This window comes from Balaenoptera ricei, chromosome 5 (assembly GCF_028023285.1).
Source record: "Balaenoptera ricei isolate mBalRic1 chromosome 5, mBalRic1.hap2, whole genome shotgun sequence".
NCBI lineage: Eukaryota > Metazoa > Chordata > Mammalia > Artiodactyla > Balaenopteridae > Balaenoptera > Balaenoptera ricei.
This window is the reverse complement of record NC_082643.1, coordinates 68,002,772-68,029,395: the sequence shown is the minus strand read 5'-3', so window position 1 is coordinate 68,029,395 and position 26,624 is coordinate 68,002,772. Positions and strand designations below refer to the sequence as shown.

General features: G+C 42.7%; 1 protein-coding gene across 2 annotated transcripts in view; it reads left to right on the top strand.

The window, feature by feature from the left end:
• KIT (KIT proto-oncogene, receptor tyrosine kinase) overlaps positions 1–26,624 on the top strand; it is an 84,396-nt gene that overhangs the window by 10,046 nt on the left and 47,726 nt on the right. For both annotated transcript variants that reach the window (XM_059922981.1, XM_059922980.1), the window contains exon 2: positions 26,252–26,521. In XM_059922981.1, the coding sequence (XP_059778964.1) occupies positions 26,252–26,521 (270 nt within the window). The remainder of the gene's footprint in view (positions 1–26,251; positions 26,522–26,624) is intronic.

Genomic DNA, 26,624 nt, shown 5'->3' with positions numbered 1-26,624 from the left:
AAAGCAGTGAGCCTTGGGGTGGAGGTGGCTGTTTGCGGGGGGCAGAAATCTATCACTTAAGGAAAAAGTGTGAGTGATGGTACTTCCCAGGGAATGCCTTGTTCTTGACCTAATGGATTAAAAAATAATAGGGAAAATGAAAAGAGAAATCCTTACTTTTTTCCTTGTGTCTCTAAGTTCTTCAGTGAGGCAAAACATCCCACTTCATTTGGGTTTATCCCAGGTGACTCACGTTATTTCAAAGGGTGTTATAAAATTCTTGAAAACAGTCAGGGCTGCCAGTAATTTAAATATGATGGCCTATGTAGACTCGTTAGCAGAGGAATTGCTTTGCAGGGTTAGAACAAAGGTGGCGTTGTCACAAAGAACTTTGGAAATTATTTGGTGTCTCTGTTTATTGGAAGGAAGTATTTATAGAAAGGGATCTAATGTAGATGTGGCTTCTGGGGAAAACATTTACTAGCGATTTTGTGTGGCATTTGGCTGTTATTTTACTTGGCTGGTGCGTGCTTAAAAAAACCCAAAACTATTGTTTAAAAAATTGAAAATTATACTACTTGGAAAGACTATGGGTCTGTTATAAAGTGATAAGTTTTTAAGTTTATAAATGTTAAAATGCATTTCCATCCTAATTTTCACAATGTAGATTTCTTTTTTAACGGCTGATGGAAGATTTTCATTTCAAGGAATGGTCTGGTAAAACTGCACGGACTGGTCTTTCGGCTTTTTGTCATTGTTAAGTCAAACCAGGATTCTTACTCCAAAAACATGTCATTAGAATCACCACTTGAAAACAGTTAATTGGGATGTTTAAAGGTTTTTCTCCTTATTTTAGTATAGTCAGTATATTTACTACAGGGAAATAGTAGACAAGTTTCTAGCTCAAGCAAAATGCATCACTTTCATGAAAAAGAACCTCCCTTTCCAGCTTTTTAAAATAAACTAGCATATGTAGAAGGGTTTATGAATTTTTTAGGAGATCTGAATGTGTAGCCTAATTTCCATTCCAGTCTTTTCAAGGGATAGTATTTTAAATGATCACCATCGTGTCAGAATGACTGCCTTCTAAGAAGAAGCTGGCCAGGATGCCAAAAGAGCTCAGGTAGCGAGCGGCATGCCATCAGGTGAGGACAAGTCCAAGGCAGGTGCAGATGGCTTCTCTCTCCATTCGGAAAACTTGGAACAGCAACTCTGGGCATAAAGCTGTAGCGCTTAAGATTTACAGTTTCATTCTGTTAGTCCCTTCAGTATCTTTTAAACGGACCCTACACGTACCAGGAGTTTATAGATTTGTTCACAAATAATTATTGATGCAGTAGGGGGGCGAGTGGTATAGTTGTAAACACACCAGGCAAAAATCCTTGTCCTCTTGGGGCTTATGTTCTAGTGAATTCTTTTTCTTTCATGAGTCCAGGTCCACAAAGAGCCCAGAAGGAAGAAAAAGTCTAGAGTGTCTCAGAGAAAGCGCCTTCTTTTAGATTTATTTCAGTTTCTTATTATGGTCAATTAAGGAAGGAAGCAGAGAAAGGCAAGGTTTCTCAAAGGGTTGGGGGACAGGGTTCACAGGGAAGGAGGGACCAGAGGAGGCAAAAATGAAATTTGGTTGGGGTGGGTTGGGGAAGGGCCTGGGTCGGGGCCGACTCAGGAGGAGCTTTGTGAGATGTTTGTCACTCGAGTCCTGTCTGCCCCGTCAGTGCCCTTGGAAGGGCTGAGCATCACATGCCAGTCTTCCAGCTTGTCACGGCTCCAGTCTTTGTAACTTCAGCCTCTCCAGCAGGTATGAGGATGTACTGATGAAGGACGTTCCGAAGGAGGTGGCAGAAGTGTCTGCAACGCCGGGGGAACACAGATAGGTGTCTTCACTTTCAGGACTTTGTGGAGCCTTGAATGTGCCAAAGTGCATGGTCCATCTGTGGCTTTGGAACCGTTTTTCCCAGAATGGACCAGAATGCTTTTTCACAGCTGAGAGAGGATGCTTCAGGGTGGTCCAGGCCGAATGCACTCCAGTATGTCTCCAAGGACTGGAGGCTCTGCACCTCCTTTTTCAATTCTTTCATCTTTTTCTTGTCGAAATCTGACCACCTTCAGTTTTTAATAATACCTGTATTTAACTAATGGCACTTTTGAGTCTGACAGAGCGCCGTTTAGCCACCGTCCGTCATACTGGGCATGGTGTGTCAACTCCCGTGTTGCTGCAGCCAGCCTGGGTGAGGTGACAGGGTGACTTCATCTGACTTTTTGCATTTTAGCCTTAGGGTGGCCTTTCAGAGTTCCATGAAGTGATAAACCCTCCAGCTTCAAATCAGGGACTCCCCCAGATGAGAATTGACACTGTTGGTGCCCAGAACTGGAAAGTTCCTTCTCTGTCAAGTCTTGGGCATGGAGTAGGATTCGTGCTGCCTTTGGTATTGTTAGTGTTGATCCTCAGGAAGGAATCCAAGATAAAGACTGTCCAGGGACAGAAAGTGATACCCTCTTGAGTTATGGGCAGGAAGGCATCCACTGACCACAGCTGTGATTGAAGGCATTAAGGTAGATACTCAGGTGCTTGGTACCATGTCAGTTAACAATTTTGATGAAACCAACAGCTTTAGGTATACAAGTGTGGATGCCTAAGTAATTATGAAATCAGTTGCCTTAAAGCACTTGGTTTAGATTTGACAAAAGACTATAGTGTTTCTAAGCCAGAGAATTCTTTTTATCTGATGTCATCATCATTGGTTAGCACCTATTGTTTTGGGTGAGAATTTCAGGGCCTAAATTTAAATAGACCCTGTTTAAGTTTGCTATCAGTTGACTAGGAAAGGATTTAAAGAAAAAGGGGGGTGTCCTATGACTTCTAGGCTGGGTTATTTGAAAACCTATTAGCAGCCATTTTATTTCAAGATGGAGGAATTGAATCTCACGTTAACTTTAAAAAATATGTAACTTTAAAATACATAGAAATGTAAGTATATGTATATTTATCATGGGACCATCTCACACACGGAGGATAGTGAACGAACCCTCATATACCTATCATCCAGCTTCAGCAGTTGGATCAACACCAGTCTTTCTGCTTTACATCTACCCACTTCATCCTCCCATTTTTCTTTGGCTGCCCCATGCGGCTTGTGGGATCTTAGTTCCCCGACCAGGAAACGAACCCGGGTCCACAGCAGTGAAGGCCCATGTCCTAACCACTGGACCGCCGGGGAATTCCCCCCATCCTCCCATTATTTTGAAGCATAAGCATCATAGAATTGCATCTGTGAACATTTTCAGTACGTAGCTCTAAAATAGAAAGGTTCCCTTCCCTAAACATAATGGTAATGCCAATGTCACGGCCTTCCAAAGCAATAAAATTCCACAGTGTCATTGAGTAACCAGGATTCACATTTCCCTTATTGAAAATAAATATAAAAACATAGATGAATATATTAAATATTTGATAGACTCTAAGCAAGAGCCATATATGGCAGTTTGTTGATACGGCCTTTTAAGTCATTTCTTATTTATAGGTTCTATTCCCCAATGTTTGTTGAAGAAAACTGAGGATTAGTCCTGTGCAGTTTTCCACAGTCCTAATGCTGCTGCCTGCTTTCCTGTGGTGCTGTTTAACATGTTCTCTGTTCCCTGAATTTCCTGTAAATTGGTCATTTAGAGGTTTGATTTCTTTTTTAGTAAGACGACTTAATAGATGGTGTGTTCCTCTATTATTCTATTTTCTTTCCCTTTTTTGGATATACCATTGGGTACTTACAAAGACGACTTAATAGATGGTGTGTTCCTCTATTATTCTATTTTCTTTCCCTTTTTTGGATATACCGTTGGGTACTTACAAAGATTGTGTTGGGTACTTACAAAGATTTGTGTACTAATGGTTGCCTTTATACTTATACCTTTATATGATACCCTTGGTTCGCTCTTTCTGGGGCCCTATTTTCTATTGGTTTCCTTCTGTGAGTAACAATTTAAATTAGCTAGTAGCCTATTCTTTCCTCTCCCTTTTCTCCCCTATTTGGGATTTGAAGTAATATCCTTTTACTATAAGGCAATCAGCAAGCATATTCTACTTTGCAGATACTCTCCCTCCCCTAATTTTTCTGATAACTGCACCAAAATTATCAGAATATACAGCAATCACATACTCTGCTGTCTCCTTTGTTACCACCATTTAATCTTAGTTCCACAAGTAAATATATGTTTAATGCTTGCCACTAGTTCTTATGTTCTGTCTTTCCTGACATTTTGGTTTTCTGAAGCTCATCCTCTAACAGATACCTCAGGAAGCATTCATGGGAAGTGTTTCCTGAATTATGTTCACAACAGCTTGTCTGTAGCCTTTGCTTTTATACTTAAAAGTCAGGTTGTCTGATATAAATCCTTGGCTCATCTTTTCTTCACTCAAGGATCTTTAATATTTTACTATATTGTCTTTTGCCATAAAGTGTTGTCAAAGTCTGCTGGAAATCTGATTTTCTTTTCCTCATGTTTAACTTGGTATGTTTGCCTAGATACCCAAAGGCCTGCTTTTTGCCTTTATTCTTTGAAGTCCAGTAGTTCTGTAGTGTTAGATGCTCTGGGTTGATTTTTCCAGGGACATACTGTGCTACTTTAGTAAGTACAGTATCCTCCCATGTCTGCAAGGGGTTGGTTCCAGGACCTCCACAGCTACCAAAATCCTGGATGCTCAAGTTCCTTATATAAAATGGCACAGTACAGCGGGCTCTCTGTATTGTTGTTGTGGAACCTGCAGACACAGAGGGCTGACTGTAATTTCAAACTTTCTTGTGGTGTAGCTTTTGCTGTTTGTTCTATTCTTCTTCTTGGCTTTTGGAACTCCCATTGTGTGTATGTTAGATCTTCTTTGCCTATCTTTTATATTGATCATTTTCTCTCGAAGCCTTTTAATGTCTTCATAATTCGTTTGAATTAAAAAATTTTTCTCCTTTCGATCTTCTCCTTCTTTTGAGACATTATTCATTTTATTTGCTCTTGTGTTCTTTTTATTTACCCTTTATTTCTGAAATGATTTTTTTCTTTCATTTCTAATTCTTAGTTCTTTATCTCCATTTTCAAATCTTCCTTTTTCTCCAGTTCATTTCTTTTTTTTCCTTTTTTTTCTTTTAATTGAAGTATAGTTGATTTACAAGGTTGTGTTAGTTTCTGGTGTACAGCAAAGTGATTCAATTACATATATATATTCAATCAGCTCGTTTCTGAGTTTTAAAAATTCTGATTTAGGCTATTCTTTATAGCTTCTTTTTATTTAATTTCTTTTAGCTCATTTTTGAAATATTAGGTTATAGTTTTCATTTGTTTTGTGTCTTTCTGGCATGATTTTATTTTCTATACTAGGGATGTCATTCTGTTCCTTATTTTTTCTTTAAATAACGTATTTGGAATTCAACTGCTATTCTTTTCTGTTGTTCGCTATGAGTTTTTGTATACTCTTAGTAGAGCCATTAGAGCTTTTCCAGTTTCACAGTTCTAGAGTACCCACTTAACATTGTTTTCACAAAGTGGTGAAAAAAATGGTCTTTACTTTTCTACACCTAAGGTCTTACTTTTTTTTGGTCTCCGTTCTCAGCCCTTACTTATCTGAACCTTTCCTTTCCTTTGCCCTATTTTACTCACCTTAGATTCATCCTTAGCAGTTTCTCCTCAGTGTGGGGCTTTGACCTAGTTTGTTAGTTCATAGGGATCAGACCTCTCCCACCCCAGAACATTCCAGCCCATTAGAAATACATGGGTCACAATCCCCTTTGTACTTCCTAGGGAAGTTGGAACCTGCAGAGTCCTCTGCCAGCTTCTGTGGGTGTCCCCAGAATGGCCCTCTGAGAATTGCAGTGCGTACCTATCGGCAGTTCTTGAAGCTGTTGGTAGCTTGTCCCCACCTCCTTCATACATAGGGCTCGTGGGGATACCTTATCACCTGGTTTTGTTGTAGATGCTATCCATGGGGTTTTTGGTTCTGCTCTATTTGTCTGTTTTTATAGTTAGGGTGAGTTGGGGATATTCAATAATTATGCTTCCACTACCATCTTGCCAGAATCTGTGCGGACTTTTTAACATAAAATTTGTAGACCTTTGGGTCTACCAAGTCAGGACGAAAGTAGCAAAGTCTTGAAACATTAAATCAGTAGTACCTGCATTTAAAAATAATTTTCTTCCAAAATATAAGAAAGTAGAGAGAAAACTTAATGGTTTTAACTATCTGAAAACTGGCCACTTTATGGGCTACCTAAGCCATATTCTGAGCTTACTGTTTTGTTTTTGAATTTTATTTATTTTTTTATACAGCAGGTTCTTATTAGTTATCTATTTTATACATATTAGCGTATATATGTCAATCCCAGTCTCCCAGTTCATCCCACTCTAAGCTTATTGTTTATGACAAAATGTAATAGTTGAAATCATCTGAGTACCAGGAAGCCCATATCTGAGGAAAAGGTGTAAAGAGTGACACACTTTTGCCATTGTTTGTTTGGTTTGATATTCCTTGAGTTCTGAAGGAGATAATGCTATTTTATAGTTTTAAAAGGATTAAACCACACTTACACTTTTAATACCATCTAATAAAGATAAAATCATTGCTTAATTAGGTGCATTTTTCTCTTTCAGCCTTTTTTCCCCCATTGAAGAATTTGCATATCTCTAATTATAGTCATTTGAAAAAAAAATGCTGCCAGGACTTGACATAATATTAATTTAGATTTCCAAAAATACTAAATTTCCTTTCTCCAACTTGAGTTTCCTCCAGTTGGCCATTGATTTAAGTTACATACTAAAAGGTGACAATTTTAGAATTGGCCCTTTTTTCCTCCTGTATTTAGGGATAGCCATTATTCTAAAGCCATAGAAGGAAGAAGTAAAGCTTTCTCAATGGGTATATTGGAAACTTTTTTTTTTTATTCTGGAAAATAGAGTAAGATCATTTTCAGACATTCCCTCTGGTTTTCTACAGAGATTGAAAAGAAATCATTTCAAAATGGGGCTGGTCATTAAGAATTCTTTGCAAACGGGTAGCAGGCTTAATGTATTGCTCTAAGTGAATGTCACCCAAGAAAAATTAAGGGAAAAGTCAACACTCATTAAGCAAATTGACCAGCCAAGTGTTTTGATGAATGTCGCAACAAATTTGAATAAACAAATTTTGTCCATTAGTGTGCTTTTAGACCAATGTGATTGTTTTGGTCTAATTATTTTTTATTTTGTGTATTCAAATGTAGAATGGCTGCAGAATTTACAATTGCAGCAATTATCTGATTAGTAATTTAGAAAATTGGTGAATAGTATCTGACTACTCACCAAGAAATGCCTGGCATTTGATAGGGCTGGTGCAGGACCACATACAGTCTAAGGAGAAGCCTGTGCTGCTTTCTGTTTCTCACCCACTGCAGATGAGAGCCCAGAGGCCGTCACTGGGTTAGCATGGGCTGTGGACATGGGCTCTGGGCCCTCGGATGTCATGCACCAGATTGAGGTCTGATGTGCTACAGAAGTTGTATTTGCCACCCAGTGTCACTATTCCAGAGTCCTGTAGCTGTGACTGGTGAATTCTGCAACATTTCCCACTTCTAAAGCTTGGGGATTCAAGAAATCTGTGCCCGAGTGGCTGCCAAAGCTTGTCAGGGGGACCCAGTGTGAGGCCGATTTCTAGGTGTAAAAGCCAGGCAGATTTGCTCACTCAAGAAAATCTGTTTTGCAGGTTTGCTTTGAATTCCAAGATACAGATTCTGGTAAAAAAAAATTTTTTTTTGCTGCATTAATGCCACGGGTTTCTCCTGATAGCTGCCTGCCTTGCGGGGGAGGGGATAACTGGTCCTCCACGTGTGGTCCTGGACCCGCAAGCAGCAGGATCACCTGGGGCTTGTCAGGAATGCAAACTCTGCCTTTCCACTCCAGACCAGGGGGCGAGGCCCAGCGGTCCCTTTTACCCAGCTCTCCAGGTGATCCTGGTACAGACTAAAGTCTTCAATGCAAAACCACCAGTCTTCAATGCAAAAATGATTGGGTTTTGTCACAGCGTTGGGCAGTGATCGTTAAAAAAATATTAAAGTTCGTGTGACCTCTTGAATGTCAGGCGAGGGTGCAATTCTCAGTTCTCTTTCTGTGGCACTAAAAAGATAGATAGGAGTTTCAGTTGGTCCAGACAGGAAAGCAGACAATTGCAGTACTGTGGGACAGTGCCCCTCAGAGGCTGCGAGGGGCCTTCGGAAAACATGCCGTGAACCAGGGGGAGGGGTGATGGGAAGGGCCCCTCTTGGTGATATTTTAAAGGAATCAATGTGATCGTGTCCCTCTCTGATTAAAACCTTTCAGAGACTTCCCAGTGTTCCTGGAATAAAGTCTGTCCTTGTAGATCCCATCCCACGCCTCCAGTGGCTCCTCTTGATCTCCATTTTGCAGATTACCTGCCTCATCCTTTGCTGTCCATGCTTTCTTCACTCCTTAAAGATGTCCTTGTCCCTTGGAGCTGCAGGAACCACCCTGCCCCTCTGCCCACTGCCAGGGGCACTGTGTTTCTCCCTGGTCTCCTAGTGCACCTCAGACCCCAGCTCGCATGTTTTCCTTTGCAGTCCTTTCTGACCCCCCAGGGTAGGTCAGGTCAGCACTCCTTGTGTACAGTGCACTTCTTCACACTCCGCACATTGTAATTATATAATTGTATAAATTATTGGTTTTCAGCTCACCCGTGGAGCTAAATATAAATTCATATAAATTCCACGAGGGACCCTGCCTTGTTTCCCTGCTGCCCAAGGGCCCAGCCCATGGCAAGCATTCAAGAAAGATTTTTAACTGAATGAATGAATGGGGGGGGGGGCAGTCCCATTTTTATCCCTAGGACATGTGGGCTGGTGAATGTATGCAATTTTGTTGGAGGTGTCACCTAATGAATTCTATTTACAAGAGCGTATTTGTCACCATCATCTAATCCCCCTGCTAGAAAGGTGAGTCCCTTGCACAGTGGCAGCAGAATCTCATGATTTGGTTCTGATTTGGGGTCTGGCCTGTGGACCACCCAGGAGAAGTTCTTGAGTATTATGCTTCCAGGGATATGGGAAAGGAGGGAAATCCTCTGACCTTGGAGATGTTCATAGTACCCAGGCCAGAAGCCAGCAGCCCGAGTGGTAAAGGTGGCACCTGCGAAGTTTCCAGGGAAATGACTGTTGTCCCCAGTCCCCTCAGGGCTTCCTGGAAGAGCTGTCCACTCTGCTCCTAGAAGTTGATTTTGGGGCAGCTTCTTTCTCCCCACCCACTTTCAGATCTATTTGATGGAAGAACAGAGATGGCGCTCCTTTGCCTCATTTTGGTCAATTTGTCTTGACCTGGGTCAAGCCAGGAGTTTTCATTCCTATTCTAGAAGGTGACAGCATGGGAGTTACTCCCAGAGGCAGCAGCTTCAAGGTGGGGGGCATTTTGCCTCCATTCGGAAACTAAGTAAGCCTTACATTGATAATTCATGGAAGGACTGGCAATGGCACACATGGGTGTAATTTATAAAAGTACACGTACTGAGAGCAAGGGCTCAAATTCTTTTTAAAGATGGAGATTTAAGATCTAGAGTGGCTTGCGGGAATCTTGCTTTTGATAGAGGAACTGATAATCTGCTATTTGCCAATTAATTGATTGTTTTACATTTGGGGCTCAGCATACTCTCTTCCAATTTTTTTTTTATGTATTTATTTTTGGCTGTGTTGGGTCTTCGTTGCTGCACGCGGGCTTTCTCTAGTTGCGGCGAGCCGGGGCTGCTCTTCGTTGCGGTGCGCGGGTTTCTCATTGCGGTGGCTTCTCGTTGCGGAGCACAGGCGCTAGGCGCGCGGGCTTCAGTAGTTGTGGCACGTGGGCTCAGTAGTGTGGCTCGCGGGCTCCAGAGCGCAGGCTCAGTAGTTGTGGCGCATGGGCTTAGTTTCTCCGTGGCATGTGGGATCTTCCCAGACCAGGGCTCGAACCCATGTCCCCTGAACTGGCAGGCGGATTCTTAACCACTGTGCCACCGGGGAAGCCCCTCAGCATACTCTCTTATACCCAGTGTAAACTCCTGTTAGATTTAGTGAAACATAATAAACACAGTAAGTTTTGGAACAAACATAAACACTATTTCTCACTTGCGACCATTTATTGAACATAAGGTAGGTATAGGATTTGGAGATAATGTATGAATCCTGATGTATCTCACCCCCAATTTATAGATGTCAAAACTCTGAGGCTTGGAGAGGTCAGGTAACTTCCCCAAAGTTTCACATCGCTCAGCTTGGAATCTGCAAAACGCACACCTTTTCCATTATATTTCTTTTGCCTCCTGCGCCCATCCAAGCTCAGAAAAGCACCATCAGTCTCCAGTCTCTGAGCTTGCTTCTAGACTTGAAAATATTGCTGAATAAAGTTACAAAAGTCGCAAGATGACTACAAAGAACTTCAGGATACCCTTCACTTAGACTCTCCGATTAACATTTCGCCACATTTACTTTGTCCATGTATATACATATTGGCTTTTCTGACCCATGTAAGAGTTAAGTTGCTAACATGCTCCCCTGAAAACCCATCTGAGCCTCAGCCTTGGGTTTGATGAGAACACTGAGGCCGCCCAGGCTGAGTTCCTTCTTCTGCCCCCCACCTGTGTGGTCTTCTCCCTGGCCTCTGGGCTGGGGCCTGGCTCCGAAGAGGGACCCTCAGCTCTCTTTCGCCCTCAGCCCTAGTCCCCAGTCCTTTAAATTTAATTCAGACCCTAAAACCCATCCAACTCCCTTTCTGGAAATTGGCTCTCTCCAGCACCTAACAAACAGAACCTCTTCTATGGCAGGGTAACACAGGCAAATAGCAGGGGGCTCCCTGTATGTTTCTACCTGTTTCGTGAAAAAGTGGGAGACCAGGGACTTGCCCCAGCTTGTTACCCAGGGCTGCAGCTAGACTGTTTGGCCCCTGCTAATTCAGGTCTCTTTTCAAGACAGTTACCAATGCTGGTAACTTTTTCTCTGTCAACTGCTTCAGATAAAATTGCTTTTTTTTTTTTTTTAAATTGATACTTTTGTTTTTACTTCCTTTGTTTTAAACCAGCCCTGTGGCTATAAACCGACATTTTGAAAGTGGAACAGGAGGAAAAAACATTCTCTCTGCTCCATGTATGGGATGGAGGGGGAGGTACAATTTCCCTTATCTGACAGGTCTATTAAAAGCAGAATTTAGCATATAATCACTCATAAAATGTATTGATTTACCCATTATGGTGAAAATTAGCTTAAATATCTATTTAAGCCAAGTATTATTCCAAACATCTTTCAAAACTAGAAAAGCAGAGAGGCCTTTCAAAAATGTAGATCACATTTGAAGGCAGAGTTTAAAAACTGCCTCAGGAAAACACCTCAAATGTCAGGATAAATGGATAAGCTAAAATATGATATTTACATACAGTGGGATACTATTCAGCCTTAAAAAAGGAAATTCTGACCCATGCTAACAACACAGATGAACTTTGGAGACATTAGGCTGAGTTAAGTAAGCGAGACACAAAAGGGTAAGTATTGTATGGTCCCACTTACATGTGGTCCCTAGAGCAGTCAGATTATTGAGGCAGAAGGTAGAATGGCGGTCACCAGGGGCTGAGGTGAGGAGGTGATGGTGGAATGGGGAGTTATTCTTGAATAGGTTCAGAGTTTCACTTTGGGATGATGGAAAAGCTCTGGGGATGGATAGTAGTGATGGTTGCGCTACATTGTGAATGTATTTATTGCCACTCAAATTTATATAATTAAAAATGGTTGACATGATTTTATGTTATGTATATTTTACCACCAAAAAATGTTTTTTAAATGCCCCAGTTGGCGTATATTTATGTTCGCGAGTGTAAAAACATTGACCAGACAATCCCTTGCTTATTGGTATTACATTTGATGTCATTAGAATGAAAGGCTCTAGAATTAGAACCAGAGCTTACGGGTGTCATATATTTTTATTTCTTAAAGTTTTCATTTGCTGCTAACACAAGCTCATTTCCCCTCCTGAGCCTGGGAACTGGCATGTTGAGGAATTGTCAATTTCTTGGTTGGAGGAAATGGCATAGTGATTGCAGGCCCACACTCCACCACACATGTCCAGGACAGAGCTAACATGAAGGCAGTTTACGCCTCACAGGTACTTCTGCAGGTCCTTTCAAGGGTCTAGCTGTTGCCCTCTGTAGAGCGTGCAGCCAGGAGGTCTGCTTGGAGGTGAGACACGCACACGTCTGTTTTCCTTGGTACGTGGTAGGTCTGGGGTGAAGCTGGCCTTTGACTAGCATGGTCGACTTTCCATGCTCTTCTTGCCGTGTTCTTTTCACTTGGCTCTTTCTTGTTCTTCAAGTCAAGGAAGTTAATGTTGCAAGCAGTCAGGAGCTGCCCCACCCCAGCTTCACAGATGGTAAGGGTCTTGTTCTGTTGTTTATTGGATTTGAGTTCTTCTGCTTCTTATCTGCTGCTTATTTCAGTAAGTGCTTTACAGAATTCAAAACGTGGAAATCTACGTATTTACAACAGGAGCTGCACTGGGCTATCAGGAAAAACCCACTGGAAATTAGGACGTTCCTCTTTTCTGCTGCAGGGATGGGTCCTCATACATTATGCTTGTCAAATCCAGACCTCATCTGACTCCCCAGAGACCCACTTCATAATGGCCGTGCGTATCTTTGAGATCAAAAGGGGAAGTCCTGCTCCCTCAAACATCGGGTTGTATTTTTCTTAGGATGACTGAGTAGGAAATATATTAAGTAGCCCTATGTAAGCCTTTGCTGCTGTGGATGTATGCATGTCTAGAAGAAGTTTTGCAATATAATAAGCTGAGAAGGATCCTCCTTTCATTGTCGAATGGGTGATAACATGCATCTCCACACTTACTGTTCACTTTATAAGATGTAAGAGCCAGGAATCAAGTTCCATGTTTAGGCCCTTATTTAATTCTGTGTTCAAACAGTGGTTTAAAAACAAAGCAGGTGATTAGTTATATTATTTATATCATAAGAGAATCACTGCTATTCATTATTGCCATAAATAGTTGAGTACTTATGTCCAGCCAGTTTTTTTTTTAAATAAAGGGTTTCTTTATTTTGACCCCATTATGGCCTAACTATTTGATTACAGATCCTAGAATCTTAGAGCTTTTGATGGCCTCTTTTTAGTTTTTTAGAAGAGGAAACAGACACCTAGAACCTAAGGGACTTGCCCAAAATTTAGAATCCAGAATTTCTCTATGTCCCCACCATTACATTTTTCATTCACTAACTGCTTCAGAGCAAAAATGCATAGTTACACATCTTATCTAAAACGTACAAATATTAAATATCTTAGCAGACACCAAACAGTAATTTTGCTCGTGCCTCCAACCTGGGAGAAGCTTTGACAGATGTCGTACCTTTAGAAGGCATTTATTGGAAGCCTGAATCCTTGCTTCTGAGTCCTCTTAGTAAGTTTCCTTAGAAGAATGCAGAACATCTAACATCTCCTTGATCTTGGATATGCTTTTCAAACAGCAAAAGCAGCCTGAGGGCAGCTTCTCTTGCCCCCAGATGGCATGCTTGTGATTGGAGAATTGATGGAAAGAAGGAGTTGAGTGTTCAAGTACAAGGAAGCTCCCAGTTGGGCATCGTTGAGGGATCTGCGTGGGGACATGCTTTATAGCAGAGAACGAGGCCTGCGTGATTGGCCCAGGGATCACAGTAACAGCCAGAAAAGCAGAAAATACACATGCTACAGGAAAGGTGTGATCAACACAGGTGATTTATTAGCGCTGGGTTTGTCCATGTGGTTAAAGGCAGAAAATAGAGGGGCTGACTCGGCCCCCAGGAGGAAACTGCTCTCAGGAGCAGAGGCCGGAAGGGCCCAAACCACAGGTGAATCCACCGCGGCTGAAAGCCTGCAGAAAGGTGAGCCAGTGTGGGGGGGGGAGTTGGGGTGATGTGGCCCAACCCTGCCTCTCCAGAGAAGGGCACCCCTGTTTGCACTGGGGCATCCCTTTCTAGCACCAGGGAGCCTGGTGAATCACTCTTGCTCAGACGTCCATGAGAGTGTGGGACCCACATGTGGTAGCACAGCTCCTTTGTGCCACAGATATTTTTCGGAAAAGAGCGTGTTCAAAGAAAGAGGGGCTTAAAAATAGTGTTTTTACCCCGCCTCAGTCACCTCATGGCCACGTTCATCAGCCCTTGAGGTCAGGCAGTAGCCGCCTAGGCCTCTCCAGCCAGTCTTGTGTCGTGGTCTTCTCGGCTGGTCACTGCTCTGTGTCCCTGATTCCCATTCCTTCCTTCCTTTGCTGTCCTCCCTGGCTGCCTGCCCCCTTGGATACTCATCCCCCCACCTTTTCATGCGAGACCTCTGGCAGCTTCCATGTCTTCCATTTCCCCATCAGCTACTGCCTTCCTGCTCACTGTCAGGAGTCCTCCCTCCTGCTCTTCCCCCTCCTCCCCTTGCCCCCTCCTCCCTCCCCTCCTCTCCTCCCCCTCCTCTCCTTGACGTGCAGTCAAGGCTCCTCTTCTCCCACATCCCAGGCCTGCAGTACTGTCAGAGATTCTGGCAGGATTGGGTTCTCGTGGGCAGCCAGGGTTGCAAATGAGTGATATAGGTTCCATGACTCTCCATCCCTCCTCCCTACTGCCAGTGACCAGTCCTTTGTGCTGAAGACTTGAGGGCTGGTTCTCTGTCCATTTCTGTTCCCCCGCCTGCTGCCATGTCCTCCAAGGTTCTAGCATCCTTCTAGAAGTCCCTCCGCACCCTCTAGCCTGGAATTTCCTGGTTCTCTCTTACCAGTCGAGTCATCACCATCTCCACCCTACTGTAGCCACCTCGGGCCTTGTCATTTCCTTCTCGGCCCCTCTGTTCTTTGCACTCTCCACTCCCTCCCTGGATGATTTTATGGGCACCCCGGGATACCACCCCCTGTGTGCTGGTGAATATGTCTGTGGCCCTGACCTCCCCTGCTGCCCCCGCCCCCATCAATTTGCAGAACCTTCCAGCTGCCACCTGCTGATCCAAATGCCTCTAAATCAGTTTTTCCCCCTCCAGTCTGTTGGCACCCCATCTTCTCATAGGTGTAAGCCAAAAACAGGGGTGTCTTCTTTCCTTCCTCTTGCTTCCTTACTGCCTAGATCCGCCCATGCCGAGGCCCCGTACTCACCCAGTAAACACCCACCTCTCCTGTCCGTCCCATACCTCTGGCTTATGTTCTCATCAGCTCCTGTCTGGATCTAGTCTCCTAGCTGTCCTTGTCTCTAGTCCTGTTCTGTCAGTACTATCCTTCACTGCTCCCAGAGGGGTCCCCCCAAAACACACACCAGTAGCTCCCCATCTGGGCAGGCTCACCTCCTTACCATGACAAAGACCCTACTGGGTCTCTGGCCTCACACCTTGATGCTGCAGGGATTTTGAGTGACACCTGACTTCTAAGCATGCGTCTTGCTAGTTCTGTGACATTTGCTCCTGCGGTTCCCCAACTCGATAGACCATCTTGTGCCTGCAGTCTGACCAGGTCACACCCATTTTTTAATCTGAGCTCTAGGAATCCTTTCTGACCCCTCTTTTTTTTTTTTTTTTTTTAATTTATTTATTTTTGGCTGCGTTGGGTCTTCGTTGCTGCACGCAGGCTTTCTCTAATTGAGGTGAGCGGGGACTACTCTTCGTTGCGGTGCGCGGGCTTCTCATTGCGGTGGCTTCTCTTGTTTCAGAGCACGGGCTCTAGGCACGTGGGCTTCAGTAGTTGTGGCACAAGGGCTAAGTAGTTGTGGCTCGTGGGCTCAGTAGTTGTGGCTCGTGGGCTCTAGAGCGCAAGCTCAGTAGTTGCGGCGCACGGGCTTAGTTGCTCCATGGCATGTGGGATCTTCCCGGACCAGGGCTCGAACCCGTGCCCCCTGCATTGGCAGGCAGATTCTCAACCACTGCGCCACCAGGGAAGTCCCTTGACCCCTCTTCTTGCCCACACGCTCTGTTGCCCTTTTTGTCTGCTCTTGCTTCATTGTATGGTCACTATGCGTGTGAGTTCAGCTTCCCCGCTGGGCTGTCATGCCCTGCTCTGTATTCCTGGTCCTCAGCCCGACCCAGGCCGAATGGTAGGAGCTTAATTACCATTGCATCCGTGAAGACACGTTTCTGAAGTGCTGGCTTTGTTACTGAGCCCCCTCTCTTTGCCACTAATGACTAACGCTCCAGTTTTTCTTTCTCTGTCCTTCGGTTCCCTTCTGTCAATTAGTTCATAATCTTTACACCAACATTGAAATATGCTTAAGGAGCTGCTTTTTTAAAAAAAAGACTGTGCTGCAGGATGTCTTTGTTATTGATATTTTGTGATTTTAAACTGACTTTCAAATGGCTGATCATTTTATAATGGTCTGTTGCCACTGCTTGAAACCCTAAGCTGTCTCGAATATGGAAACAGATTTTGTATAATCACTAAATATCCTGGACCTAATGTAGTACCAAGACCTGGCATGCAGAGAGGAATTTTATTTTTAGAAGCTAAATACAAATTTGCATTGTACCAAGGAATTGTTTTTTTCAGGCCCCGAACATAGGGGTATTACAGTGAGAGACTTAAAGGATGGTGAGGAGACTGTGTCAATTACCTATTGTTTATCTCATGTCTACACCTGAGTAGATTTTAGCAGTGAGTTCTATTCAGTTGAGTACTTTAAATCTCTATGTTATAAGATTAAAGATATATCTGAGCTTTTCTCTTACCCAGAAAATCCTTTGGAAAGTGTTCAATTGTGAATTGGAATTCAAGTGATCCATTTAGGACTGTTCTCAAACTTGTCCGTGGAGGTGCTTTTAAAGGTTGGAGATGGTCGGGATTTGGGTGGTGTGTTTGTGAGTATGTAGTCGTGAGGCAGTTCAGTTTCTTTGAAAGCTCATGTTTTCCCCCTGAAAAAAATGCGTTTGATTTTTTTCTTTCTATTTTATGCTATGTATTATAATATAAAAAGATGTTTACTGTTATTTGTCACTGAGTGAAAGTGACCTTCAAGAAGACTGTTAGCAAACACCCTAGATGAGGAAAGCACTGCTCTGTAAGATGATGTCTCAGATTATCTTCCCATATCCTGCACCTCTGCATTTCCTATACGTAGTCATTCCTTCGCTGTGCACTTAGTGAGCACATGCTGTATTCCTGATGCCCTGTGAGGCCTTTGAGGCTAGTGATGGCTACAGACCTGGCTTTGGATTCTGAGAGCTCACAGTTTGGGGGGTGGGGGTGGGTGGGATGGGATCCTCATAGGATGAGCTTTTCCTCGAATACACATACAGACACGGGCACATGCAAACACACAGACAAAGACTTCCTGGCTTAGCTCTCAAGGCCCCTCCCCCTGGAGCTTTTCGTGATCCTTTTGGGCAGAATGATAGCTGCTTCCTTTGAGTCTTGGGACCTGTTTGTGACCTCTCAGTATTTTTGTTTCATTTGTATTAGATTTGTCTCCTACACAAGGCTGAGTTCCTCATCAGCATCTGGTTCACTACCATGGTAATAATTATGCAATAGATGCATGTTGACATGAAAGATGTCTTAATGGTTCTGGTGGCGTGGCCTCACCACAGTGGAATGGGGGCCATGCTGGATCCTCCATGGCGTGGCTTCCTCCAATTTGCGTGGGGATCCGGAGTGGATTCACACTCTCCCTGTCGCTGGGCAAGAGCATTTTTAAGGACTTGTGTGGTTTTCACTGAGCTCATACCCCCAACCCCAGCTTTATTCTATTTGCAGTATCATCTACTTGTTTTCAAAAGCCTCATGGGTGTTGTGGGCAATTACTACGATCCTTCCATCTTGATTTTTATCCAGTTTACTCCTATGGGAATATAAAAGTGTGTCAGAAACAGTAGGATATACAAATCATTAGCCCTTTTATTACAAATTGTGGTTGAACAGTATGTGAACCAGAGAGGAGCTGAACTACAGTGGAGCTTTGAGCTTTGCCTTATTCACAGCTCTACTTCCCCAAAACTAGAATAGGCCTCTCTATGTGGGTTTTCTTCCCTGCCATTATTTTGCCTGGTTCCTTATATGTGTGTCCAAAGAGGAGAAGGTTTTGAAATAACTTCCTTACTTTTAACCCCAGCTATAAATTCAGTCTTTGCAGCTTTAGACATTTGTGAAGGGTATAAAGACCTTAGGAGGACAAGTTGAGACTCCAGATTGATTAACAGTTGACATGGTCCAACCACTGCTGAAGGTGGTTGGGGAGCAACCTGTGCTCAAGCCAGTCGCCCCGACTTACACAGGTCATTAAGAAGCTTGTACTGTAGAAGCCCACTCTGGACTCGAGTCTTTTAAGCCACAGGTCACAAAAAATACAGGTCTACCTTGAATGGTTTATTTCACTTAAGAAAAGAAAGATGGATGGCTTTGTTCTTTTTGATGGAGAAACAGAACTTTTTCTTTGAGTTTGGGTTGACGGATGGGAGTTCTCAGGCAGTCTGAGCTGCTGTCTTCCCCATACACCACACCCACAATATAAGGCCTGCAGTTTCTAATTTCAGTTTCTTTAAACGTAGTGCCTGTGAGACAGTCAGAATGCAGACTCCCCCCCCCCCCCCCGTGTTTGTGAAGTGGAGACCCTCCCCCAGTCTTCTAATGTTTCACCCACATTTAACTTGAAGAACCTGTAGGGTTTTTTCAGTTGAGCCACCTTATAGAGTGTTGCTTAGTTATCAGAGAATCAACAGCTTTCCCCAAACACACACACACACACTCACACACGCTCATATTTCATCAATTTTCATAACATGTACTTATATATAATATAATATCAAGTCCAACTTCCATAAACAGGTTTGAGAATAAAACCAAAGGACTCAGATAGTGTGAGGAGAAGAGCAAAGATGTACAGGAGAAGAACTCTAGTAGCCTTGAGCGTTCAAGTCTCTTGGGCAGTAGTCAGTGTGGTTTAAAATTTCTAGCTTATTCAGCCCAGAGCGCTAAAAGAGGCTTCTGCCATGCATGACTACTCTGTATAAGGTAGTAGAGAGCTGGGAAGAAAGAGAGCTGGTGTTCAAGCCCTCAAACACAGCTGTGTGGAACAAATAAAAATAATAACAGTGATTAATTTTTTAACGCTGTGATTTAAGATAAACTTGGGGGGCCCACAGAGGCTACTACTAGAGGTCAGAGTGGTCAGATAAGAAAGAGCCCAGGTAGCTGAGAAAATTTGAGGCTTCCCCCGTGCCTTGAAGAATTACTGATTTTTAAAAAACTTTAGTTTTTAAAAAAAATTGTGGTAAAATATACATAATATAAAGCATACCATTTAAAAGTGTCTAATTCAGTGCCATTAAAGTACATTCACAATGTTGTGCAACCATCACCATATCCATTTCCAGGACTTTTTTTTTAATCATCCCGGACAGAAACCCATTAAACAATAACCCTCCATTCCTCCCTCTCCCTAGCCCTTGGTAACCTCTATTCTACTTTCTGTCTCTATGAATTTGCCTATTCTTGATACCTCATATAAGTGTAATCATACAGTATTTATCCTTTTGTGTCTGGCTTATTTCACTTAACATAATGTTTTCAAAGTTCATCCATGTTGTAGCATATGTCAGAATTTCATTCCTTTTTATGGCTGAATAATATTTTGTTTTATGTATATACCACATTTTGTTTATCCATTCATCTGTCGATGGACAACTGGGTTTTTCCACCTTCTGGCTATTGTGAATAATGCAGCTATGAACGTTGGTGTGCAAGTATCTGTTTGCATCCTGATTTCAATTCTTTTGGATATGGTTGAATTTTACACTAGAAAGAGGTTACAGAGGGTATGTTGGTATTTATCTTGAACTATTGTTAAAATCTTGCATTGTTGACTGTTCATAAGTGCCCTTTTCCTCCTTATTTGTGCTTCTTGAGAGCAAGGACTGTTTCCTAGGTCCAGCACTTAGCAAGGTACCTGGGATAAGTATTTGCTGAATAGGTCCTGGAGTTCCTAGCCCAGAGCCATGATTCATTATAGTACTTGGTCCCCAGAATGGTGGGTTTTGCCATCTATCATTTTTTGGGGGGCTCATTAATTAACATGTGTTCAGGAAACAGAAAGCAACTCTTGATATTTTTATTAGCCAAACATAATTAGGGAAGTATATGTTCAAATGCAAAGGGTCCTGATATAGATAAAACCCAATTCAACAAACGTTTGTTGAGAACTTGCTATGTACCTGATATATTTCAAAATGTGTGATTCCAGAGCAATTTCAAAGGTCAGTTGGAATAAATTATTGGTATTGCTTTTTAAATATAATAAAAGTATGTGTGTATATATGTCTGTGTTTGTATATATACGTATACACACACATATATATATGTTTTAACAGGAATCTCTAGTTTGTTTTTTTTTTCTTGTGAGAGCATTATAGTTTGGAGACAAGAGAATAATATCCACAGCCCCACTCTGATATAAGCTCTATTTTCATTTTATAGTATGAGTTTGAGGGTTGAACTTATCATTTATTTTGAAAATAAAACCCTGAATGTTTCTGGTGGGGAATATTTAAAAAATTTATTTTTTAAAACTCTAGAAGTAAAGTGCAAACTAATGATATCAAATTTGGAGGTATCCATAGTAGTTTTAATGGATGAATTAAGCCACTCCCTTTTCTTAGTGGAGCAATGGAATAGACAGTTGTGCTCTTTTGGGGATTGGTCGGAAGACTGTTAGCATCTGTTACAGGAGCTGGGTGTTTTGGAACCTGCCCTTCCTCCAATCTTTTATATGTTCAGGGATTGAAGGGAATCTTTTTTATGACTATGCTAGGGAAAAAAGTACAATTTAGGATCCTTACCCTGAGAGCCCTAAGACCTTGCAGTAGGTAGAGAAGGTAAGATATAGATGTAGACCACTGTGGTAACAGCAGTAGAAGCCAAATGGGTGATGGGGCTGAACATGTTAGAGGGATTTAGTGGGGACAGGTGATCACGACCTGGAGTGGTTAGGGAACAACAGCCGTGAAGACAGGGCTTTCCGTATGACAAAGAGGTGAATTGGTGGAGTAGCTGTGCCCTGGGGACATGGGCAGAGAGATGGGCATAGCAAGGACTGAAGCGTGTTTGCAGCGTCCTTAGCCTAAGGGTCTGTCTGACTGGAGAGGCAGGTTGGGTCCAGAGGAAACAGCTAGAAATTAATCCTGTGAAAATGCTTTGTAAGCCGCACGTGATGTCAGTGTTAGCTGCTGCTTCCTCTGTTAGGGGTTTTGAGGCTGGGAGTGGGGTTGTTGAAAAAGTGGTGTTTTAGGCTGATGGGTCTCAGGGTTATGAGGTTGGATGATTTGGGGGTGGGGTGAGTGGAGGCTGGAGGCATGGAGATTTTTCAGGAGAGGATGTTCTCTCCATGACACTGTAAATGGCTAGTCTGGGGTGGGACAGCAGGAGTGGAAAGGCATACAAGGATGTGTGGCAGAGGCTCTGTGGAAAGATAGCTATGATTTTACTGCCAAGGAGGGCGAAGTCAGGCAGAAATCTGCTTGGGAAATGATGGACCCATTCACATCCATAGGAAGTAAGTCAGAAGTGATTGGAGGGAAGATAAGAGATTCTGTTTTTAGAATAATTGTGTCTCGTATTTATTATGTGTTTTCTATGTTCCTGAGCACAATTCTGAGTGCTTTACATAACAGCTTTATGAACAGGTGCTGTTACTGTCCCTACTTTCACGATGAGGAAACCGAGGCAGAGATGATTGGTAACTTGCCTAAGGATCACACACTTAGTAAGTGGCAGAGCCAGGATGCAAATCTGTACAGTCTTATCTCTAGAGATTATCATACTAACTGAAGTAAGTCAGAATGAGAAAGGCAAATACCATATGATATCACTTGTATGTGGAATCTAAAATATGACACAAATGAACTCATCTACGAAACAAAAACAGACTCACAGGCATAGAGAACAGACTTGTGGTTGCCAAGGGGAAGGGATGGAGTGGGAGTTTGGGATTAGCAGATGCAGCCTATTATATATAGGATGGATAAACAACAAGGTCCTACCATATAGCACAGGGAACTGTAATTTCAACATCCTGTGATAAACCATAATGGAAAAGAATATGAGAAAGAATATATATGTGTATAACTGAATCACTTATAGCAGAAATTAACACAACATTGTAAATCAACTATACTTCAATAAAATAAATTCAAAAAAATTTTAGAGACCTCAAAAAAAATGAGAGCTCTTACCTAGGATGCTTTATTGCTTCACTGTAATAACTAGCATTTATTACAAACTGCCCAGTCCTGTGTTAAGCTCCTTGTGTGTATTTATCGCATTTGATTTGCATTAGAACTCTGTGAAATGAGGGTATTTCTATCATCATTTTCCAGATGTGGAAACTTGGGCACAGAAAGCTCGAGTGGCCTGCCTTAGGTCACACAGCCAAGCCTTGCCTACGTTGGGGTGGCAGGTCTCCAGAAGTCAACAGTATTTATTCAGCCAGGTTGTAGTATCTGCATATGCCCTTAAGACCCACTCATGAGAAGATTGAATTGATTGAAATATATTGCAATATAAATCCTTGAGAATTTTTGCAATCAGTTTACTGTCAACGTCGCTCATATGGACTAGGAAGTACTCCTTTTTTTTTTTTTTGGCCGTGCCACGTGGCTTGTGGGATCTTAGTTCCCCGACCAGGGATTGAACCCAGGCCCACAGCAGGGAAAGCACCAAGTCTTAACCACTGGACTGCCAGGGAATTCCCGGAAGTATTCCTTTTATAAAGGGGATAAATAATTGAAATAATAGCGTCTCCATTTACCGCTGTGCCCATTTTCATTATTTAATGCACTGTATGACTTTAAAAATAATCCTAACCACTTCATTCCCACATTCTGGCTCCTTCATTTAGATACTCAGCCTAGTGGGCTCACAGTCTCGTCCATAGCACTTCTCATATTGTTGGTGCTCAGTAACATTTTTTTTTTTAAACATCTTTATTGGAGTATAATTGCTTTACAGTGTTGTGTTTGTTTCTGCTGTATAACAAAGTGAATCAGCTAAACGTGTACATATATCCCCATATCTCCTCTCTCTTGCATCTCCCTTCCACCCTCCCTATCCCACCCCTCTAAGGGGTCACAAAGCACCGAGCTGATCTCCCTGTGCTATGCGGCTGCTTCCCACTAGCTATATCTATTTTACATTTGGTAGTGTATATAAGTCCATGCCACTCTCACTTCATCCCAGCTTACCCTTCCCCCTCCCCGTGTCCTCAAGTCCATTCTCTATGTCTGCGTCTTTCTTCGTGTCCTGCCCCTAGGTTCTTCAGAATCTTTTTTTTTTTTTTTTTAGATTCCATATATATGTGTTATTAGCATACGATATTTGTTCTTCTCTTTCTGACTTACTTCACCCTGTATGACAGACTCTAGGTCTGTCCACCTCACTACAAATAACTCAATTTTGTTTCTTTTCATGGCTGAGTAATATTCCATTATATATATATGTGCTACATCTTCTTTATCCATTCATCTGTCAATGGACACTGAGGTTGCTTCCATGTCCTGGCTATTGTAAATAGAGCTGCAATGAACATTGTGGTACATGACTCTTTTTGAATTATGGTTTTCTCGGGGTATATGCCGGGTAGTGGGATTGCTGGGTCATATGGTAATTCTATTTTTAGCTTTTTAAGGAACCTCCGTACTGTTCTCCATAGTGGCTGTATCAATTTACATTCCCGCCAGCAGTGCAGGAGGGTTCCCTTTTCTCCACATCCTCTCCGGCATGTATTGTTTGTAGATTTTTTGATGATGGCCATTCTGACTGGTGTGAGGTGATTCCTCATTGTGGTTTTGATTTGCATTTCTCTAATGATTAGTGATGTTGAGCATCCATTCATATGCTTCTTGGCCATCTGTATGTCTTCTTTGGAGAAACGTCTATTTAGGTCTTCTGCCCAGTTTTGGATTGGGTTGTTTGTTTTTTTTGATATTGGGTGCTCAGTAACATTTGGTGATTATGGTTGAACTTACTGTTAATCTTCTGTGAATCAGGGCTGCTGAGCATCTTCTGATCTGGGGGTGTACTTTGCATGACATCATGGAGCTTCAATTGATGCCGTGGTTGGAAGGTGCCCAGATGAAATATTTGTCTGGGTTAACAAAGTGGAACTGGGAATGGTCATTTATACACACCTTCAAGGGGCAACTTCTTCCCTTCTTTAGAGCACCTTTGGTCTGTCCCTCTCCATGGATTCTGTTTCTTCCATCTTCAAATGCCAGCAGGCCTCCTATTTTTTTTTTTTTTTTTTAACTTTTAACCTTGTTTGACTACAGATCTATTTCTTCTGTGCTTTCTCCTGCCACAGCTCTCTAAGAAGAGGTCTACACTTGCAGCCTTTAACCTTGAAGCCAACAGAAATTCCCACTCAATTGAAATTGGATTTCCTGTGGTGTCTTTCTAACCAAGTCTGGGGAGGCTTGGTTCATTCCCTTTGACCTTGCTCAGCCTCTGCCCTGGGACCCACCCACCTTCTCTTTGAAACCTTTTGTGTGTTGCCTGCCTTGCCTCTTTAGCCTCTCCCCTTCCTTTCTGGTGGTCTCATTTTCAGAAATGTCTTTTGACTCTTTCCTACCCACCCTTAGCTGGTAAGATCGGTACTCGTTGTGTTCCTCTTTTGTCTACAAACCCTTTCCTTGGATTATTTGTTCGTGTCTTTTAACTTCACAGGTATAACTCTTGCTCCACCATCGGAATTTCGGGTTGTCAGGTGAGGAGTCCATCTACCGCCCAGGTAGCACCTGGGAGCAGGTCTCTTGCTTCTCCCGTCCCTGTCCCTTTCTGACCCTCCCTTTCTATCTCCATCTCTGCCCTGAACTTGTGGAGAGGCTCCTGGTATGGCCTACTCCTGCTGCCACCCCTTCCTCTACCTGGCTTGGATGGCGATGGCTTTTGCTCCTCCTTTATAACCCACGTCAGTTCTGTCTCTGACCTGGTATGTGTGCAGGGGGCACAAATCCCAGGCACAGGAACCATTCCCCCCATGATCCTGCAGAAGTGGCTGAAAGCCCCCCAGGGAGCTCTGTTCTCCTGGTGCCCCAGCCCGTCTCACCCAGGTCACATGTGAGTCAACCTTTTGCATTTTTCATGGCACTCTAGCCACTAATGTGCTCTTCCTCTGGCGGTGTCACATCTTCCTCTTTTCGTCTCAGATCCTCGCTGTGGGTTCTGTGGCTTCTGCCTACCTTAGGACCAGAGCTTTTCACTGGTTTCCCTGCATCTAGCTGACCTCTGGTATCTCACTGTGCATGAGTGTCTCCGTGGTATGTATCTCTGGTACGTGTCTGTCTTTTCTTTCTCCTCTTCTGATACTGTGAAACTCCAGCCCACTTCTTTTTCTTTAGCCTAAAGCTAAACCTTGTATCTTTGTTTCATTATTCTGACATCGAACACTGTGTACTTTAAGCTCTGGAAGTGTAAGGACCGTGTGTCCCATTTATGTGGATTTTCTCCCAGCACCTAACAATGCTTTTGTAGATCACAAGTAATGAACAGATACTTGCCTTCATGCTACAGATGCATGCGTGCACAAATGAATGAATGAGTTGGCTGCTGTGAATTTTCTAAGGTTCAAGTTTCATATTCGGAGTCTATAGTTTATATCTTTAAACTAGTTTCCTATGTAGGAAACCTCTCTAGGCATTAGGTTGATCAGGCCGCAACCCAACGTAGGCCAGGAAATCTCATGATCTGACCATTAAAATAAGATTTTCATTTTCTGCCTTATTATTTGAAACTTACAGATAGTCCTTTTTTGATGACCATCACCATATAAGGAGAATTGCATAGAAATAACTGAATTCACAAAGTTTTAAGAAAAAGCCAAGTTAATCATGATCATGTACATTTTGCTTAAAGAGTGACAGCCCAGTAGTTTTTTTTTTTAATAGTGCAAGATTTTGTTTTTGTTGTTTCTAGACTGGGTGTCAGCATGTCAGTGTCATTGCAATGGCCCGTGTTCAGAGTGGAAACTTGACCCCGCTGTGTGTTTAACCCAGAGAAGGCCATGGCATCCAGCAAGTCTTGGCTTGCATACCAAGGGTGACCCTCAGGATTAATTGAGGGTTGCAGAAAATAACTTAATTTTCTAGATGAACTTGAGAAACTTTAAAAAGAACTCTCTCCCCATAAATAGCTGGGCAGCTTTGTCCTATTTTTATTGTCGAGTACACAGAAGATGGAAATCAATATTGGAAGAAATCCTTATTTCGCCTAAGAAAAAGATCACATTCAACACGATTTTCATTTTTCTTGGCAGGCTCTTCTCAACCATCTGTGAGTCCAGGGGCACTGTCTCCACCATCCATCCATCCAGCAAAATCAGAGTTAATTGTCAGTGTCGGCGATGAGATTAGGCTATTATGCACCGACCCAGGATTTGTCAAGTGGACTTTTGAGACTCTGGGTCAATTGAGAGAGAAAACATACCCAGAATGGATCACCAAGAAAGCAGAGGCCACAAATACAGGCAATTACACGTGCACCAATGAAGGCGGCTTGAGCGGTTCCATTTATGTGTTTGTTAGAGGTAAATGCTCAGCTTTCTTTGATGCTATACTTAGAGAACTTTATATCCTGTCCTTAATTAGGGATGACATATAGATGGCTGAGTCATGGATAAAATATTACTG